Genomic DNA, 21,670 nt, shown 5'->3' with positions numbered 1-21,670 from the left:
CTCAGATGATCTTAGTGAACGAGAATGAGTGTTATGCAAAAGTGGAAGCGCTCTTTTAAATACAAAGGTGAAGTGGGAAGAAATAAAATACAGTAAAGCAGAGCAAGGATACGAGTATTGCGGCGAAGACGTATAGGAAGTCACTTGAGTTTTTTACGATATTCTGAAACATAATTGTAACTTATTAACATAATTGTACAAAATATTTAAACTTTTTGGCTGTTGATGTTTGTCATGCAGGCACCTCATCGTAAGGGTGTTTATCGAGCTGGGAAATAAGCCAGGAAAAATCCACAGTTTCACTTCATTCAGGTATAATTAGTGCAGATGTGGTATTCTCTATGGCAGTATAAACTCGTAACACGGCTGTGTTATGTGAAGTTAGCGTGACATGGTATTCAATTTCTGTTGTCTCAAACGCTTTACGTGCTTGTTACGCACTGTTAAAATAAAGCGTGGCGATAGCCCCAGAATCGGTATCTTCTTTAGTATAATTCATATTAGAAACTAACATTTGCTCATAGCTTCATCCGTGTGAAAGTTTTTCTGAGATAAAAGTCCCACATATATTTTCGCAAGATAAAAACTATGTTATATCCTTCCCAAGGTATCAAATTATTTCAACGCAAATTTCCATAGTAATCCATTTGTTACTTTTTGAGTTTATCTTGTTCAATGAAATGAAACTACATACTCGTCTTCACCTTTGCTGATATTGTGCCAAAATCATCCATTAATAATAAATATTTTCACCAAAAATCTAGGTTTTAGTTTTCTGTTTCATAATTTTGTAGTTTAATGCGAATATGGCGCGTGCGTGAGTGTATTTCTGACTGAAAGCATGATATTGCAGTAGCGAGGAATTCTCTTAGAGTAGTAGGGCGCGTAAAATTTATATTATAATAATAAGGGCCCTGTATTATATACTTTCCCACTGTTGGGCACGGGCCTCCTCTACTACTGACGGGATTAGGCCTTAGTCCACCACGCTGGCCTAATGCGGATTGGTAGACTTCACACACCCTCGAAATTCTTATAGAGAATTTCACAGGTATGCAGGTTTCCTCGCGATGTTTTCCTTTACCGTTAAAGCAAGCGATAATTCACAAAGAATATCCACATGATTTTATAGAAAAATCAAAGGTGTGAGCCCTTGAGATTTGAACCTGCGGACATTCGTCTCGGCAGTCCGTTCCACAACCAACTAGGCTATCGCTGCTTCTTTTAAAATTAATATTACTTTTGTTACTATTTATTTTGTTCGAAACTTAGACTTTTTATATCTACGGTTCAATTAACTTATTGTAAATTGTTATTTCCAAGTAGATAAGTGTGTTGTTTTATTTAGTAACGCAATTTCTAAATAACTCGGTATATTATACGCAATGTTTTGCGCATTTTTCTCAGAAGCGAACTATAACGGCGGGACTGAAGGTGGGAAACGGCGCGCGCGCAGTGATGACAAGTCACATCAATGTGCATTGTGCAAGCGCCAATGACGTAGTCATAGTAAAGCGGGAGAAAATAATGAAAGAAGGAGGCGTTTTAACCTCAAAACATAGGGACGTTTACATCTAGATAAGCTAGTTATTAAGCACCACGGATAAAATTAAAAGAAAGGGTCCTATGTCGTGAGCTGTTAGATTTGATTACAATAGGCATGGCAAAAATTGCCAGAAATGTGCAAATACACAGAAGTTTTAATATTTTAGTCTAGGAGACTGGTTAGTTTGTATAATTATCAATGCCGTTACTGTGCCATTGGTAAGAACGTCATTGTGATTTAACAGCAAAATATTTTAAAAGTCTTTGCAGACTGCATTTTTGTATACAGACAAGGCAAATTGCATATAATGCTAAGCGGAGTAAGGACCAGATAGATTGTCGACTGACGAGATAGTAAACACTCGTCAGTCGACACAATTATGACGGCCTGTTTGAAAATATAATCAAGCTGGTCCCGGAACGCGTTACGCTACGCACTTATGTGAGCCACTATGGTCTTTGCAAATGTTTGTGTTGTTGCAATATTATGAATATTAGCACCTCTTTTTTTAATTATGTTTTTATTCTTTGTGTAACATCTCTTGTTTTAGAGGTGATGGAAAACATCGTGAGGAAACCTGCATACTTGAGAAGTTCTCTATAGAAATATTGAGAGTGTGTGAAGTCTACCAATCCGCAGGCCAGCGTGGTGGACTAAGGCCTAATCCCTCTCAGTAGTAGAGGTGGCCCGTGCACAGCAGTGAGACAGTTGTATGACACAGGACTGATATTATTATTATATAACATTATGACTTATTAAAGCTATTCTTTTTATTTTTATAGTTTATAAAGACTGTAAGTATTCTTCTGTAACATTATTTGGGAGGCATAACATAGTTGATAGACATTAAAATAAAAAATAAAGTAATCCATAAATATTTATTTCTGAATTATCTTAAAAACTATGAGGTAAATTTTTTTTGTTATTTTTACAATTTGCATAAAATAAATAAGAATATTGTCGCTTAAAAAATTAAGCACACACAATGAATGACACACGCAATGGATCTTGCAATTTTTTATATCAAGAGAGTATCAATTAACGGAATGAAATAGTAATCTTGATGGTTTTATAAAATATCCGATTCTAATTGGAAGAAAGAGTAAAATTGTTATCTAAAAGGCTGTTTCACATAAATACTACTCGTCACATAAATATACAACCCGATCAAATAGAAAATCTAATCTATGCTCACAAGTGAATAGTTATAAAACAGTCATATCTATACGAAGTGTCGAATGAAATTTACTTGAAACTTGTTTAATAGACTAAATGCAGAATTAAAATAGCAGACACCCAAAAGGTTTAATAATTCGAATGTCAAAATAAGTATGTACTACAAAATAAATAGATTATAACAGATCTCAATCAAATATTGCATGTACAAGGCTTATGATTTAAGTGAAATATTCTAGAAATTTCTATATAAATGATAATTAGGAAGAAACAATTAATGTCGGTGTAGTTTTAATGATTTAGTTGCCATTTACGCGTCTGTTTTAAAGTAGGTATATAATATTTTTATTTATTCAAAAACTTAAGCAGTTATTCCACAGTTTAATCTTAAAAAAAATACAGATATCGTTGACAGAATTCAACTTGCAATTTTTACTTATTGTAAACATTGGCTTCGTAATCAAAATTCGGATGTCAATAAAATGCGGTTTGTAAAAAGTATTACCACACAGAAATTCCGCAGCGTATTTTCTGACGTATTATTTTGCTCATTTTGAATACGTAATTTCCAATGAAGATCCAAGTTAGTATAATAAAGTTTCCGTCGTATTTTGTTAAATTTCAATCCGTTGACACTTCCAAATAAAGTCGCATTAATAATGTCCATCGGAGGCAGTAAGGTCAGCAGCGTTGTCATCGTACCCAGAACGGAGCGCTGGCTCCACGGATATCCGTGGCTTGAAACCACGCTCGTCGGCTTCGTATTCCACCACCTGGAAAGAGGAAAGGACCTATTTATTTTTTATTGCTTTGAATGACAAGAAGAGCATGCCGTTCACCTGATGGTAAGCAATACGACCGCCCATAAACAGCAGAAACACCATCCAACACCCGTAATTACAAAGTATTGTTTGGTATTCCACTGCGCTCGCCATCCTGAGACATGAGATGTTAAGCCTTATTTGTCCAGTAGTTACACTGACGACAATGTCCTTCAAACCGGAACACAAAAGTGACTACACACTGCTGCTTGGTGGCAGAAATAGACATAGCGTTGTTACTGTAATGTCCTTTGGAGCGTAAAGAAACACAGCTAATAGTTGTTAGCATGGTTTATTTTCCACTGACGTATCCAATGTCATTCTTACAAACTCAGCCCATAGTGCCATAATACTCCGCATAGTTTGCATACACTACATCTCTCCCGACTTAATTTAATCTTAACGGTCTACTCCTTATAACTAACAATTTTCTCTAATCTACATTTCCGCAATGGTCGTGACTGGGATAGTACAGGCGTAGTGGGCGGCGTACTAAACTTTTCATCTTGTGTTTGATGTTCATTTGCACTCGAAATGTTCGGCGATGATATGCCTACGCCGAGCTGCCGCCTTATAGATGGCGATATTGGAGAACCCGTTACAAGTGAACGTTCTTGAACTGGGGTCGCCTCATTCTCACGACTTGAACCCATTATATTAGGTCTGGACTCCCTAGAACTCGTGGGGATAACAAGCGACCCACACCTCGGCTTAAGCTGATCGATGTGTCTATGTATTACTTTACTATTCTTGTCTAAGACCTTGAAGTCCCTTACACCCGTAGCCTTAGCCACAGTACCAGGAGCCCACTTCTCCGTCATCGAATGCTGCCGGTACCAGATTCTCTCCCCAACTTTTAAACTTCTATTTTCACCCCGAGCGTCGTTAGTTTGACGTTGTTGCGCTCGATGCACATTATTTTCTCGGTCTGGCTTAATAATATCTAACGGAGTTCGCAACCTTCTATTCATTAATAATACCGCTGGACTTTCTTTTGTGGTAGAATGTTCGATGTTTCGATAATGTAATAAGAATGTATTTAAGGTCCGATCCACATTTTTACGTTCTAAAACCGCCTTTTTTATTACTTTCTTTAAGGTTCTCACTGCATTTTCTGCCGCCCCGTTAGATGAAGGATGATACGGAGCTGTAAATATGTGCTCCGTACCATTCCGCCTAACAAAATTTGCGAACTCACCACTAGTAAATGGAGGCCCGTTATCTGTTACTATTTGTTTAGGGATACCGAACCTGCTCCATAATTCATGTAGTTTCGCAATAGTGCTACCCGCCGCCGTACTCGGTACACTAAATACTTCTAGCCATTTAGACATAGCGTCAACAACAACCAAATATAATTTCCCTGCTATAGGTCCCATATAATCCAGGTGCACTCTTGTCCACGGCCGAGTCGGCCAAGGCCAGGGATGCGGTGTGGCGCGTGAAGGTGCATCCGAGAACGCAGCGCACGTTCCACACGCGCCACAAGCTTGCTCCACCGCCTCGTCAATACCGGGCCACCACACGTAACTGCGAGCCAAGGCTTTCGACTTGACTATCCCCATGTGAGGCTCATGGATTATATTTAATACCTTTTCGCGGCAACCTACAGGTATTACTACTCTATGCCCCACATCACACATCCTAGCTCTTCGTACAATTCGGATTTCCTATTGAAATACGGTCGCAAAGCGGTGATCTCGCAAGCTTCAGGCCAACCATCGCGAATGAAAGTCAATATCCTAGCTAAAATGACGTCCTTTGCCGTTTGTATTTTGACCTCTTTGTAATTTAACAATAGCGCCTCTTGTGCAAAATGCAAAAAAGTTTGTTCGGGAATAGTGTCCTTGTAACATTGGAAATCTTTGGTCACTTCCGGTAACCTTGATAGGCCATCCGCGCAATTTTCAGAAGTTTTGATATACTCTATCTCATAATCATATGCCGAGAGAATTACGGCCCAACGTTGCATCCGGCTAGCGGTCATGGTGGTTGGTATGCCCCTACTAGGACCTAAAATAGACACCAAGGGTTTATGGTCTGTACGCAATATGAACTTCCGTCCGTATAAGTACTGGTGGAACTTTTTTACCGTAAAAATTATGGATAAAGCCTCGCGATGTATCTGCGAGTAATTCTTTTCAGCTGCGGTCAGTGTACGGGATGCGTATGCGACCGGCCGCTCGCTGCCAGCGCTTGGCTGCGCTAAAACCCCCCCGATTCCGTGCGGGCTTGCGTCACACGTTACGATCAAGGGTTTATCGGGATCATAATGTGCTAATACTTCCGCCCCGGTTAATTTCCTTTTTATTCCGTTGAAAGCTTGTTCGCTTTCAATATCCCAGTGCCATACTATACCCTTTTTTAATAATCTATGCAATGGAGTTAACAATGAACTAAAATTCCTAATGAATTTAGCATAGAAATTAACCATTCCCAAAAATGATCGGAGTTCACTAACATTTTGTGGTCGATTTAGCTTTAATATAGCATCGATCTTTGAACTATCGGCCTTAATACCATCCTTTGATACGACAAATCCTAAATACGTAACCTCTTGTGCAAGGAAAACACATTTATTCTTCCTGAATTTTAACCCGTGGCTGCATAAGCGCTTGAAAACTTCTTCGAGGGCAGCTAAATGCTCGCTCCGTGTTTTCCCACCAATAATAACGTCGTCCAAGAATACCTGTACATTCGGTATACCTTGCAACAAATTAGTCATAATACGTTGGAACACTCCTACGCTTGATGCCAACCCGAAAACCAGCCTATTGTAACAAAATAATCCTCGGTGAGTATTAATTACGGTATATTTTCGAGACTCATCTAGTTCTACTTGATTATATGCATGTGATAAATCTATTTTACTATAGAATTGCGACCCGTTTAAACCTACTAAAACGTCCTCAATCCTTGGTAGAGGGTAACGATCGATCAGCAAAACCGGGTTCAGGGTCGCTTTGTAATCAGCACAAATCCTCAATGTACCGTCAGCCTTAAAACAGGCACCAGAGGAGAGGCCCAGTCGGAGCATTCGATGGGCTCGATGACGCCGTCGCGTAGCATACGGTCCAACTCCGCGTCGACGCGCTCGCGCAGTGCATACGGCAGCGGCCGCGCACGATGATATATCGGCGCCGCCCCCTCTCGCACCCGCAACGTCGCCCTTCCGCCCGTGTACCGTCCCAGCCCGTCACTAAATACTTCTTTATATCTGTCGAGAATGCAACATATTTCTTTATTAACATGAATATTACTATTTCCCTGTATCCGATTACAACTAAACAGAGGAATGCTTATCTGTAATTCTGCTAACCATTGTCTACCTAATAACGACGTCATGCCACCGTCAATAATAAATAATTCGAGCCGCTTATTGACATTATTAAAATTTACATCTGGTGTTATAACGCCCAAAGGCTTAATTTTAGAACCGTCATAAAATCTTAATATTGTATTATCATTCTCGATGGGTAAATGAGTGAAAAGTCTGTCATACGTCTTTTTACTTATGCATGATATGGCGGTACCTGTGTCAATTTCCATATTAACTTTAGTACCTTCAATACATATTGGTAAACTTACTGCCTTATAATTATTTAACGCTAAGAGATTTAATTGCTCCTCGATGTTTTCATCCTCCTCTCTGCTACTGTTGTGAATGACGTCATATTCGTTGTCCGAAAACTCTCCAGCTTCTGCTCCTCCAAAGTAGGTGCACTCCTGCGACATTTGGGCCGAATCCGCATTTTCCGCGGGACACACCCGTCGCAAATGACCAACTCGGTGGCACTTGCTGCAAGTGAAGTTCCGGAATCGACAAACGGTGAAGGAATGGGACGTCCTTCCGCATGCCGTACATTTCCCGTACTGACGAACAGACGCCCTCGGCTCTCCGTACTGGCGAACAGACGCCCTCGGCTCTCCGTACTGACGAACAGACGCCCTCGGCTCTCCGTACTGGCGAACAGACGCCCTCGGCTCTCCGTACTGTCGAACAGACGCCCTCGGCTCGGCTGCTAACTCACCTGCTCCTGCGCTGCCGGCGCGTTCCCCCGCAGCTCTGGTCCGCATGCTTGGTGTACTGTATGATCCTCCTCTGCGCGCCCAACCTTTACTGCTCGTTTGTTTCATCGCATGCATCGCCTCTGCCCCATTGGTTGACTCCACGATTGCTGCATCCCGTTCCGCCGCCTCCAAGGATTGTGCTAATTTAACCGCCTCAGCGAATGTTATTGTATCCTCTTCCGCAAAAAGCCTTTGCCGAATGACGTCACTATTAAGACCACATATGAATTGATCGCGCAAATTTTCATTCAATTTTTCTTTAAATTTGCAATCCCGCGATAGTTTCTTTAATTCCGCAACAAAATTGGCTATGTCTTCTCCCGATCCTTGACGTTTTTGTCGGAATCGGTATCTTTCCGCCAACGAAGATGGCGTCGGCTGTAAATGCTGACGTAACAGTTCGCATACATGGGCGTATTGTAATTCAGACGGCTTACTCGGACTGGCGAGATTTACAAGTAGTTCATACGCCTCGTCTCCCATCGTAGCAATCAAGTTGGTAATTTCAAATCGTCCGTTACTTTGTTGACTTTAAAATACATGTTCAATCTGTCTATATAAGAACTCCATACCCCTGACCGCACGTCAAACTCCCGTACTTTACCGATCGACATCGTTTAAATAGTACTATTGACACTATTTGCGCACAAGATATAATTGTCTACTAATTATTATTATAATTATTTTAATCCTCGTCGCCACTGTAATGTCCTTTGGAGCGTAAAGAAACACAGCTAATAGTTGTTAGCATGGTTTATTTTCCACTGACGTATCCAATGTCATTCTTACAAACTCAGCCCATAGTGCCATAATACTCCGCATAGTTTGCATACACTACAGTTACCTACCCAGGCGAACTTTCGCATATGAGAGATCTACTACCTACTACCAGTAAAGTCGGTAAGTCTTGAATGAGTATGTAGATTTTCAAATCCATGATGCGTGATGATTAAACGTGTTTAATCCTTTATATTCCCTACTCAAGGCAATGCTTTCCTTATTTATATTATAAATGCGTAAGTAAATATGTTTGTTACGCTTTCACGGATAAACCACTGAAATGATTTTGATGATATTTGGTGTAAATATAGTTTGAGAACCTGGGAAGTATATAGGCTTGTTATCCCGGGAATACAGCAGGGCTTTTGTACCGGGAAAAGATGTTCACGCGAGCCGGGCCGCGAATTTGAATTCAATAACACCTACACTTGAATAAATTATCTTTGTTTATATAAGCTACTTTAATTAAGTAATAATTAAACATTCTCATGTACCTTGACTTATCATAAGTGCAACTATGTTCGCCTACGTGATGAAATAAGCATTTTATTTTATTTGTTAGTTTTGACTGATTGAAAGAGCTTGCTTGAGGCTCTCCAGCCTAGCTAGCAGTTCTCCAATCTCCATTCCAGAAATAGTATTTTTTTATAACCAAAACTTGAGTACATCGACACGTCATCGCCAACGATATCTGAGCTTATATACTTTATATAATATGTTTTATATATACATTTAACGGTCGAATTTCAGCCACCGGACATGCACTAGTCTAAATAGAATAATAAATCTTTAATGTTTCAACTAACCTGTTTAGTACCATCGGGTAAGACTACAAAATAGGTCCCTTCAGCTCTGTTGTCTTGGCGTGTCTCGCTGTGCCCAAAATCGCTTCCCGTGATGTAGTCATTCACTTTGTAGTTGAAGTCGTAGTTGGCCGGCTCCTGGAACCAAGGGATCATGTGTTAAATACATTGACTTTGCTCATTAAAATCTATATTAAAGTGCTCCCCAACAAAATGGAGCGCTAACCGTATTTTTGAAGTTATTCGTTACTTGTTACTCTAAATTTATAAAATATAGAAAAAAAACATATTTCTACAATAATCTTAATGTTGGTAGTATTAATTTTACTAAAATGTGGATATTATTAATTTCACAATAAAGATGTCGCTAATGTTGTTGATTCCGTGCATCTCCTGAAGTACACATCATTTTAATTTGCTACCAACACTATTCAATTGACAATTTAATAAAGAATTGTTGGGGTTTATTTATAAAAGACTTAAAATTGATTTATTAAATAAATTATTCATAAATCATTGCAAGCTCGAGTCACTATCTTAACTCTTAAAAATTATTAATAATTGGGAAGGTGGTGTGATATCATGGTGATGCCTGCCTCGGTGGCGTAGTTGTACTGCATGCGCGGTACGGCAGCGCTCTGAGGTCCTGGGTTCGAATCCCGGGTCGAGCAAAGTGATATTTGGGTTTTTCTGCTCAGTATCAGCCCGGAGTCTGGAATTTGTGCCAGATATGGCGATAGCCTCGCCCCTATCACATCATGGGACGGAACACACTTGGCGAAAAGTGGGTGCCATGGTTGCGTTTCTCTGCATACCCTTCGGGGATAAAATGCGTGATGTTGTGTGTGTGTGTGTGATATCACCGTGCCTCGCAAAGCGCGTAAAGCTGTTGGTGCTGCTGATTTCTCTCTGGTCATGTCGGATTATCTAACCGGACTGTGAGAGTGAAGGAACCGAGAGTGCACCGGTATATTGCGCACACACTCATGCACTATAATATTAAGTGCTTACTTGGCTGATCTCCGTCAAGAATACGCCACAGGGCAGTCGTTCCATAAACAAATATCTACAACATAGCTCTTTCAATTATAAAACATATTTACCTGATTATCCTCATCACCAGCTCTTGCATACTCGTAACCCTGGCTGGATCTAGCATTGTACTGTTCAGGGACTCCGTATGCTTCGGAAGGTGCTGCATCACGAGTGGAAGGTGCCCCGTAAGTCGAGGAGGGCGATCTGAAAAAGTTTAAGGGCTTATTAGCAAAGAAACATACACTCATCCTGCCTTTATTCCAGAAGGAGTAGGGGGAAGTGCAACCAGGTCACCCACTTTTCACCGTGTGAGTTCCAAATCTCAACACCGAAAAACACTGTGTCAGTAATCTCTCAAGAATGTTTGTTACTAATCAATCCAAAACCTCCAGTTAAAACTATAGTACCTTACAAGACCTAAGTAATTTCTGAGAACCAAGAAGTCTAAACTAAAGTACTTCCTCTGACATCTTGAATATAACACACACACACACACGCACACAAAACTTACCTAACTGAAGAATACGATGATGCCACAGCATTCGTTTTCAAAGCACTTGGCGCACCATAATTCTGGGACAATGACTTTGATGACCCTATATATTCTGATACCCTCGCACCAAAGTCACTAAATCCTTCAGAGTAATCTGAAGAGCTTGGGACTCCGTAAGACAAATCTATATTGGAAGCGCCGTCATTGCTCGAACTCTTTGGAATAATACTTTTTGAAATTGATCTTTGAGGTAAGTATTGACTGCGAGGTTTTGGCAGACGTTCAGCTTGAGAATGCGGAGATCCGTAAAGAGCTGATGGGTTTTCTATATTGCTAAGCGAATGTTGAACTGGCTTGCTGAACTGGTTAGGTAGAGCTGATGGTATTCCATATCCTTGTAAACTGTTTTGAGCTGGTGTTCCATACTCTTGGGATTGGCTTCGCACTTTTGGGACACCATATTCTTGTGAGACAGCGTTTCGGGATTTCGTAGCATATCCTCTTGATAACGCGTTCTGGGATTTTGACGTGCCATAATTTTGTGATTTTCTGGATGGAACACCATATTCTAAAGCTATGTTTCGGGTTTCTGGGATTCCGTATTCTTGAGAAAGACTTCGGGTGTCTGGGACTCCGTAATCCTGAGAAAATTTCGGGAAATTCCTGGCGCTTGGCACTGCATAATCTTCAGAGATTCGGGTTGTCGGAAGACCATAAGTAGAAGAAAGAGTAGTCGAAGATTTGGATTTTGGAGGCCCATATTCGTTGAAGGAGTTCCGAGACGCAAGAATTTGGGAGGAGTCCCGTACTGCTGGGAAGGAGATCTTTGGAAGTCATGGTTGTCGTAGTCATGGCTCGATCTTGCTGATGCGTAGCTGTCCCTGGAAATATTTCATGAATTTTAACCCGGCGAGCGTGTGGCGGGGTATGTCATACCCCCCATGTTAATTACTGGCGTATATTTTTTGTGCCTGACTTTCAAACTTATAGTCTCTTTGAGTAGCTGGAGTTACAGGGTTGCGGAAGGTAATAGTGGCGTGATCACAGTGTCGCGGCAACCTGCATTCGAGTTACACGCTTCCAAACTGAGTTCGGGTACGTGATACCCCGCCTCATAGCTGGTGTGACAAAAACTAAAATTGCTTTTTCTGCTATTTTAACTTATTTTCTTTGTTTAATTGTAGATTTTAAATAGAAAATGGATGTTGAAAATAGAAAAAACAACTTCGGTCCATGATAGAAGATGTACTTACTAGAACAGGGTTTCGCAAACTTTTATTTAGTGCGGACCGCTAATGCCACCTTATGCGACCTTTTTGCGACCAAAGTCGTAATGTTTGGGTTGATGTTGTTCAGTTGGATTCTTAAATTTGTTTTACTAGCAGTTTACTTCTGTATTTATTTTTAGATATACAAGAGTGCAAAAGCGTGCACTTTATAGTTTTTCTTTTAACTTTTATTTTACTTGCGGATCCCTGAGAGGGGCCCACGGGCCCCAGGGGTCCTATGTTTCGTGAAAATCAGGGCAAAGACACTAAATGGACCGATTTCATCCGTAACTTAGGCTTGGCTTTAGTTTACGAACACCTGAAGATGTGAAATGACAAAAAATATATATTCCGATTTATATACGTCAGAGAATTTCTTCCCAGATCAACGAATCACTTTCATCGACTCAAAATGTTCCTGGTCATTTTATTAGATGTAGACATTACCCCAACAAAAATAATCATAAAACAAAATACTCATGAACAAGCTGAGGAAAGGCTATTAGTGTGGAGCATGCAACGTTTTTTTGCAAAAACTGCACAGATTTTATCTCCAGTTCCTAAGATGTTCCTAAATTTTTTATGATTTTTTTAGTTTATAAAGAAAATTATTTCATATTCTATCATACGATTAAGTTTTTTATCATAAAACTGGTTTTACTTTAGTTCCTTTTAGTTTTAAGAGACTGAAAGTGTTTGTTTGAAATTCAAAGTGACTTATTTCCATCGAGGTAAAAAATAAAATTGTTAAAATGGCGCGATTGTTTTATTTCCAATGCATTATGATGGTATTGTCTTATGATACCAAAAAATAAATAGTATAATACTTCTTCAGAAACAAGTTTTATAGCCAATTTTTTTAAGGGGTATGTCATACCCTGCCTCATACTCCTTGTTACATTTTTTCACCACACGCTCGCCGGGTTAAGTGAAAACCGCTTATAAAAACGTTAAATGGGCCACCTATCACATAATATGAACGCTATATATTTTAATAGTCGTACTAAAAGAGATTCTTTTAAAAAAATATTTATACAAGTATATACTAGGAGCTTTCCATTTATTCGTTATATCCGGTTTCTACTGTAATTTTATATTGAATTTTTATATCGGAAAAGAGATACCAATAAAATGTTTTTAAATAATTTCTTTTTTTTACGAGATGACTGTTATAAATCTAGAATAAGTAAACCTTTAATTTGTTTTGATTATAATTTCGGAAAGCACCCATAGTACCCTAAATATAAAATGAAAAAACTTACCCAACAGGAGGTTCTGCGATGGTAAATGACAGGAGACAGAGAAGTGGTATGAACATCTGGAAACATAATACTTATTATAAAAAGTCCTACACAATTTGTCATTGAGCGATCAGGAAGAGAACCTAGCTCTTTAGCGAATATGGAAGGAATGCCTATTTCTATTGCTGCTGCTAAGCAAGGTGAGAACGCGGTACGGTTTTCGATTAAAGCCAGAGAAAATCGCAAGAGACAACACGTCCTAGAGGAGAGAGCTTGGAGGCAATGCCTTTGCCTTTGCTGCTGCTAAGCAGTGTGCAAAATTGCGGTACGGTTTGGCTTTGGAGCAGAAGAAAATATGCAAGAGAGTTAATGTTATTCGCCCTAAAGGAATGAGCAGCGCAGTGAAAGGTAATATTTGAAGCTTTACTTGATATAGAGGAGGCCCGTGCTCAGCAGTGGGCAAGTATATAATACAGGGCTGATATTATTATTATTATTACTTGATATTAAGATAAGGCCCTATTCCAACTGCGGGGGCTTATCCGTTTTATTACAATTACGGGCGTTCTATTCAAAGGGCAGTTTCCATGTCCATATAGATAAGGGAGTCAAAAAATCCCCTATTTACCTATTTGGTTATTAAAGCTTTTCTTAATAATTGTAAAAAGACGGATTCACCTCTATAGACGGAGTAGGGCGCCTGGCCTTTACTTCGGGATTGTACTACTTTGGTTTTCTAATATAATTCGAGTTTTTTCATGGAACACCGTCACAGCCATTTCGTATTTTTAACGACAGTGGCTTTTTCCCTTATTAATTCCTATATTGAATTCCAGTATTTTGCTATAACAATAACCATTTTATAAAAATACTGGAAATATACCACAAATATGTTAGAATTATAAAAAAAACACCATTTGAGCCAACAGTATGAAATGTCGGTCATGCTGTTCTCCTGAAAAGGTCGGTTTGCTGGTAAGATATTTGTATCCGACTGATAACGACCACCGTACCCAAGGTCTCAAACCCCGCCGTACCCAAGGTCTCAAACCCCGCCGTAGTGGCCCACGTAAGAGTGTCGCATTCCAGGATCAATCTCTTATATCCGATTTCAAACAGGCCTGCATTATTGTGTCGACTTGCTGGGGGTAATCATCTCTCGTCAGTCACTACCTGTACTTCATTAGGTTACTGCCAAAAAAGTATAATTATGAAACTCACCTTCATATTTACGAAGTTTGATTTATTTCCTCGAATACTCTGTAAAGTAAACAATGATTAGTTTTAAAGAACAATATATTCTATATCAAGGGCGAATTGACATAAGCAACTTGTTTTAAAAAATATGTTAAAAAACATAAAAACGTGTTGATTTTAAATATGTATGAAACTGAATGTCGCATAGAAATGTCAAGTCAACTAGCCTTTGAACCGTCAATATCTTCAAAGAAATTCGTAAATAATATTTAATAAGTAATCAACGTAAACAGTGCTTGAAATATTTTAGACTCAAAATTTTTATACCGTAGTCCGAAAACAATGATTTGCTTCAACTGTTTAAATGTTTAATGTTTTGACAGGTCCGTCTGGAAATCTTTAGGGGAGGCCTATGGTCGGTGGAATTTATATGGCTGATAATGATGTAATTATTATTGGTAACATAGTTTAAGTTGTAACTACATTGATTCTCACCTTACGCCTATGAGTGTAATAACTTACGATCCTATAGTTATGGAAGACAATAGTTTTTTTACATCGCCGAGCAATACCCAGACACATTCACGCGTTTTTCCCTGAAAGGGTAGGCAGAGGCACTAGTCTACTTTCCGTGGTCTGTATTCCGTTGTATGATAGGGGGCGAGCCTATCGCCATATCCGGCAAAATTCCAGACTCCGGGCTGTCATTATTACTTCACCTGAGGATCAAGCCCAACACATAGGCACTGGAGTTCTAACGTAATACAACTACGTCACTGAGACTGTATTGTGATATACGCAAGTATTTAAATGTATTGAAGTAAAAGATTGGACGAAGGCTGCAGTCTTCGAAACGGGAGAAAATTTTAATATAAAAATCGTGATAAAATCCGCATAATAGTTTTATTTCAATGTCTAACATTCGCGTAAACATAAATCAATATAAGGTGTAAATAAAATGAAAATAACCTTATCTTTTTAAACCCTGTTAAAAATTAGGACACGGGTAATGGTTCTTATAATAAATTATTATATAAACACTCGTGAAATTCGAAGCTTAAATAAGGCGAAACGCAGACACTGTGCCTGAAGCTCGGCCTGTGTGTTGCTGAATAATTAGAGTTTATAATATTACTAGGTTTTGATTGCGACTCCGCATGCGTGAAAATTTACTGGAATAAATCCCTCATTCTAGCTGAATTTCGGCCACGGCGGCCAATCTCAACGGAGATCAGTCATGCAGAAGATATTATAGTGCACGTGGTGTTCGCAATACACGAGTGCACTCTCTGATCCTTCACTCTCATAGTTCGGTGAGTCGGCAATCCGACATGACCGGAGAGAGATCAGGCGCAGGACCAACGGCTTTACGTGCTTTCCGAGGCACGGGGGTATCACACCGCCAACTTCCTAACTCCGAACTGCGACTGAGTAATTTTTAAGATGGAAAAACCCAGTCACAAATATTTTGAACCGGAATAAATATTAGCCTAGAAGCACTCAGAAGTAATGTATCTTCCTATTAGTGAAAAAAATCCAAATCGGCTTAGTTCCTGAGATTAACGCGTTAAAAACTCTTCGGCTTTATATATTAATATAGATTAACATCAAAATAAGGTATTTGACCTATGTAGATTTATAACTTTTATGAAATATCTACATCTTATAAATTCTATAACAGAACAAATCATTGAAATTTATTGACAAATCTACAAGTTATTATTAAATTAGATAATAGGGGCGAGTGTCAAAATACACAAAAGAGAAGAAATACTTGCAAATGACGTCAGCGAGCATTACGCTGCGTGCGAAAGAAAGAGATGGAGCGATATCCCCACTCCACAGCCACTTTTGTACTTAGCAATATTTGAAATACGATGCCTTATTTCTTATCGAATTTTAATACTGTTTTCACAGAAGGATTTCTTTTAGCACTAATTGCTGTTACACATTAAAAAATACAATATAACATAGTAAAATATCCTAGTATGCCGATTTTACAGATACCATGTATATTACATTAGTCCTTCAGGACGAGCGTTTTATCAGAACTAACCTGTATGTAGAGTTCAAATTAGCTTTCCACCTATCTTTACCCCCAACGCGACCTGTTTTATCACTCTTACTTAAATATGTAATAGGGTTCAAATTTGCGTACTCACGAATTATAATAATTGACCTAACCTCAAATAACACGAATTGAGCGTCTCCAATCGTCTGATATAGATTGGATGTAAAAGCGCCTATTTATACTAAACGCAGAGGGTATGTTACGATCCATCTGTCACAAATCTGCCAGGCGGTTTTGAATCTTATGTGCATGGTAGTAAATAATTCTACATGCATAGAGAATGTATCTTTGTGCTTTAAACGTATGTCGACACTCGATCTATTTGTATTGTTGTTCTTGATTACCTCTAAATGTTATGTTTTCTTTCTTAATCATCGAGTGTTTAGTAAATTTACGTTTAATACATAATATATTTCTAACTATTTCTAAGTCCAAGCAGTTTTACAATAACCATAGGTAAAAGGGATCAGTGTTGCTTTTTTTTATTTATGATTCCAGATAAATAGGTACTTTAGTCTTAAGTATTAACGATAGAGTTCGTCGATATATTCTGGAGTATATAATTTAGAAAATAGATGCTTAGATCTAGGCTAGAATTAATAAGTGTATAGCAAATAAGATTCATTCTATAGTGAGCATATTTTCTAGTTACTTACCTTGTACAGTCAGTCGCAAACATAGCTGAACGGATTCAAAATTTCAAATCGCCTTAATTGTGTCCAACAATAGATTTTGATCTACAGTAAACTTCTAATCTCCTTATTCATAGATGCTATTTATCTAAGCTCCATCTTTGCTGTGATAACAAGTCTGTTTCTCAGTGCTGACGGCATGGCAGCCTTCGCAGTGCGTAGACATAGGGCCATTGTGATTGGCTAATATTGAGATACAATTTGAATCTAGTTGGCTGTTAGATAAACAAAGCTGAACAAACAGTAAGTTGTCAGATAAACAAAGCTGAGAAACAGACTTGTTATCGTAGCAATGCTCTTTCCTTAGATAAATAACGTCTATGAATAAGGGGTAAAGGTTTACTTTACTTAGGTAGGTTATAGCTTAAGGTCCATTTTCATATATGTTGAATGGATATTTCGGCCTTTAAAATTTAATACGACGAAATTTTAAAGGCCGAAATATCCATGCATATTAATTATTTTACGTTTTTCTTTCAACTGCGAGAACTAATCACTAACTAGACGTGAATTTAAATTCTTTACTTGCCAATACTTGTTTAGTTACCCAGATTAAAGGTGAAACAAAATGTATGAAAAATGGACCTTAAGCTATAACCTTAAGATCAAAGGTACCCAATTTTTTTATTCTCATAGACCACTTTCAAAATTTTCTGGTTTCAGTGGACCCTTTGTAGCTATATTTCTACCATATTCTTAATAATATGCAAGTTTTATATGTACCAGTCGATTCTTAAAATATTATCTGCCTAGATTGATAAGTAAAGTCAAGCCATTTTAGTTCTTTACTATGAAAACCAGATAAATTTTCGTGGACCCCCGCTTACGAATTTTGAAGCCCCTATTTTTTTGTCACCCACCTTAGACCATTGATTCTCAAGACCACTTTAGCAATCAATGCTTTATCAAGAATATCATACGTCGATAAAAGTTAAGTGTAGGAGCGTGTAGTTTGTTTGTTAAGGTAAATTTGTGGCTGACTGTACTGCATTTCCCAATTTAGATCATCTTAGTCAATCAAGGTCCGTATATTGTAGTCAGCGGTTAGAAGTTTACGATTGGGATATCGAAATACTCTTAAACATGTCAGCTATTCGTATACTGAAGAAAATCATATGCACACGTCTTTATTTCCGAAGGAGTAGACAGAGGCGCAACTGATGAACCCATTTTTCGCCGTGTGTATTCCAACCCATGATGTGATTGGAGGCAAACCTAGACCCACTATCACTTTGGTCGACTCCGGGATCGAACCCGTAACATCAGTATTGTAGTACCGTAATACAACTACGCCATCGAGATAGCGAACAAAGTTGCACTTATGATACGTCAAAGCAATGTATAAAAATAATAATTAATATTGCTAAATAAAAAATTACTTATATAACTATGGACATTTTAAATTAGGGGTATTTATAAGGAATACAAGGTACAGAGCGAAGTAGCCACCTCGGGCTGGCAAGAAGGGGGAAATAAACGGAAAACGCGTCGCGATCCTCACCGGCGAGGACATGAGCCTTAACCTAACCAATTTCCCCCACGAGGCAATAGGGGAATATATGTAATGATTAATAATACGAAAAAGAAACCCTTCTGCGAAAACTGCATTAATTGGTTAAAAAATGAGCCAGTAATTCATATTTCAAATATTACTATGTGCCGAAGTGGGCGCGAAGTAGGGATATCGCTTCATCTCTTTCTTTCGCACGTGTCGTAATGCCCGATGACGTCACATGTGGGTATTGCGCCTCTTTTCTGTTTCTTGTTACTTACCCCTACTACCGAAATTGAAAGACTTATAACTTGTTGATTTTTCGCCGGATTTAAATAATTCTTTCTGTGTTATAATTTATATAACGTAAATATTTGGTAATAATAAACAACAAAAATGAGTCCGGTCCCCTATTCTTATGCGTTTGGTCCTCACACCAAATGCACGCCCATGGAAGGGAGACATTTATCGCAGCCCTAGGCACACAGTGCAGTATACCTCTTCGTTGTGATATCACATTGAGGCCTATAAAGGCACGCCAACATCCCTTTCCGTCTATTCTAGTATGGTTCCTCTTCTGTCCCCTTCACTTACTTCCCTTTTCTTCCTGTCCCAATTTCCACCAGGGCCCTACAGTCGCTAAGCCTGGGGAATCTAGTATCCTATTGGTATTTTCCACCAGTGTAGACAAAAAAAATAACCTAACTAACCTTTTTTTGTTTATCAGCCTTTGAGGGAGGGGGGGAGGGGTGAATTACGTATCAAATAGACCCCCCCCCCCCTCACACGATGTGAAACACAATATTGAACCATTTTTATATTTTTATATTAAACACCTTTTTTCGAATCATTAGGAAAAAAAACCTGCCAGCCTTTCACTACCTGCCTAAGATTACCCGAATAAGTAACTTCAGGCTTTCATTTTTGTCATCAATTGTTCATTAGATCTATATATTTAACAAGTTATATAAATGATTACCAATAATCATCAAACCAAAAAGAGGTAACCATTAAGGGCAAGGTCGTTTCCACAAAAGATTTTAAACAATGTTACAATTCGTTATACATGTGATTTACCAACACCACGTGCTGCTCTTAAAACCACATCTCATACAATATCATTGGAATATTTGCTTTATTAAGTGCAAATGTAAGTTTGTTTTTATATCGGCAAAGTTGTTTGATGCGGATTAAATAACTCTTACCAGTATTTCATTAAAGACGATTTTGCGTCGTTTCTGATTCAGTTTATTGTTATAAAACTCGTGAGCGCTTTCTTGACAAAAGATGCATTCTATCAGGCAGACTACACTGTTCACTAACGTTAGTTTAACTAAAGGTTAAATTAAGCTTTGTATTTTTTCTAACTACGTCATATCAGGCTTTTAGTATAATATTTAAATACAATATAAAGAAACAAATCTAGAATTCTGGTTTGAAAATCTCCGAGCAACAGGATGTTGGTTATACATATAAACTAACAACATACTTACTTAATTTAATATTTTTACGCCAAATAAAACTTTTAAGGATTTTGAAACTAATACCACTCTAATTTCTTCCCTTATTTGCCTTATTCCCGTAATCTCTATTTCTGCGAAGCGAAGATTGTGTTCCGGTTTGAAGGACATTGTAGCCAGTGTAACTACTGGACAAAATAAGACTTAACATCTCATGTCTCATGATGGTGAGCGCCAATACCAAACAATACTTTGTACTTCAAGGTGTTGGATGGTGTTTCTAGTTTATGGGCGATCGTATCGCTTACCATCAGGCGAACAGCAAGCTCGTCTTCTCATTTAAAGCAATAAACAAAAACCTTTCTTCTAAGACTAGCAGAGCATTCATAAATCATCAGTTCTTTGTATTTATCACAGTAAAGATTACGCCAAAAACATTAACCGCCTTATTCATAAATGTTTTTTATCTAAGGACGGAGTAAAGCTGTGATAACAAGTCTGTTTCTCAGTGTTGAGGGCATGGCAGCCTTCACAGTACGTAGCCATAGGGCCGTCGTGATTGGCTAATATTGTTGTATCTCAATAGAAGTTTAATTGTCACTTATTTGCTGGCAAATATAAAAAAAAAGTTTACAACGTAAATATGTACTCAATTTCTTGTATCATTATTATCAGCCGCAGGATATCCACTACTGAACAAGGGCCTCCTCCAAAGATTTCCAGATTGACCTATTGGAAACGGCCCGCATCCAGTAACTCTATTAAGTCATTATTTTTAATTTCTTGCTTATCGGCTTTTTAATAAGAATATTATTTTTATACAAATCAAAAGAGTTTTTACATTTTAAACTATTGTTAACGGAAATAGTTAGTGTAATCGGACTTCAACGGGACATCTCTATTGTCTGAAAGGTTAGCACTTTAAACGATGTCACTTTTATTTTAATAGTAAGTCTTAGACCCTAATGATGTGGGTTGGTAATGTATTACTTACATTGCTAGGTGGCGCTGTTGTATTGTACACGGTAAATATTGCTTTGAATCGGTTGGGTAAAATGATATTGGGTTTTATCTGTGTTGTAGTCCGAGTCTGAAATTTGTGCCCAATAGCGATAAGCTCGCTCCATGGAAACCATGGTTTATTGATTTGCACCTCTGCTTACCTTTCAGGGATAAAAGGTGGAGTGTAAGTGTACAGACATATTGCTACAAATGTAGAATTGTTTTGCATCTAATTGGATAGCCAAGGCAATTCTTGTGCGCTCATTCGAGAGGGACATTTGTCGAGGCCCGAGGCAGGTATTGGTGTGTTTTCCTCATAGTTGTAACTACACATGAAGGCTTGTAAGGGCTATCTTAAAGAGAGTCCCTATCCTTCCCCTCACTCGTAATAATATCAGCCCTGTATTATATACTTGCCCACTGCTGAGAACGGGCCTCCTCTACTACTGAGAGGGTTTATAGGCCTTAGTCCACCACGCTGGCCTAGTGCGGATTGGTAGACTTCACACACCTTCGAAATTC

At 38.5% G+C, this 21,670-nt stretch overlaps 1 protein-coding gene and 1 pseudogene across 1 annotated transcript; both read right to left on the bottom strand.

Moving 5' to 3' along the window:
* Positions 1–3,089: 3,089 nt before the first annotated feature.
* LOC119193687 lies at positions 3,090–16,639 on the bottom strand (annotated as a pseudogene).
* On the bottom strand, positions 6,552–8,447 carry LOC119193688. The gene is made up of 2 exons (XM_037447315.1): positions 7,132–8,447; positions 6,552–6,760 (listed from the first exon to the last, which is right to left on the bottom strand). Exons 1-2 carry the CDS (start codon positions 8,095–8,097, stop codon positions 6,755–6,757), a joined length of 972 nt encoding a protein of 323 aa, XP_037303212.1. The 5' UTR covers positions 8,098–8,447; the 3' UTR covers positions 6,552–6,754.
* Positions 16,640–21,670: the final 5,031 nt, after the last annotated feature.

This window comes from Manduca sexta, unplaced genomic scaffold, assembly GCF_014839805.1.
Source record: "Manduca sexta isolate Smith_Timp_Sample1 unplaced genomic scaffold, JHU_Msex_v1.0 HiC_scaffold_916, whole genome shotgun sequence".
NCBI classification, from domain to species: Eukaryota; Metazoa; Arthropoda; class Insecta; order Lepidoptera; family Sphingidae; genus Manduca; species Manduca sexta.
The sequence above is the reverse complement of the archived record's forward strand: the minus strand, read 5'-3'. Positions and strand labels throughout refer to the sequence as shown.

What these genes read in the sequence shown, in the direction of transcription:
- LOC119193688 (XM_037447315.1), bottom strand. Translation starts at nt 8,097, where the DNA reads ATGGGAGACGAGGCGTATGAACTACTTGTAAATCTCGCCAGTCCGAGT.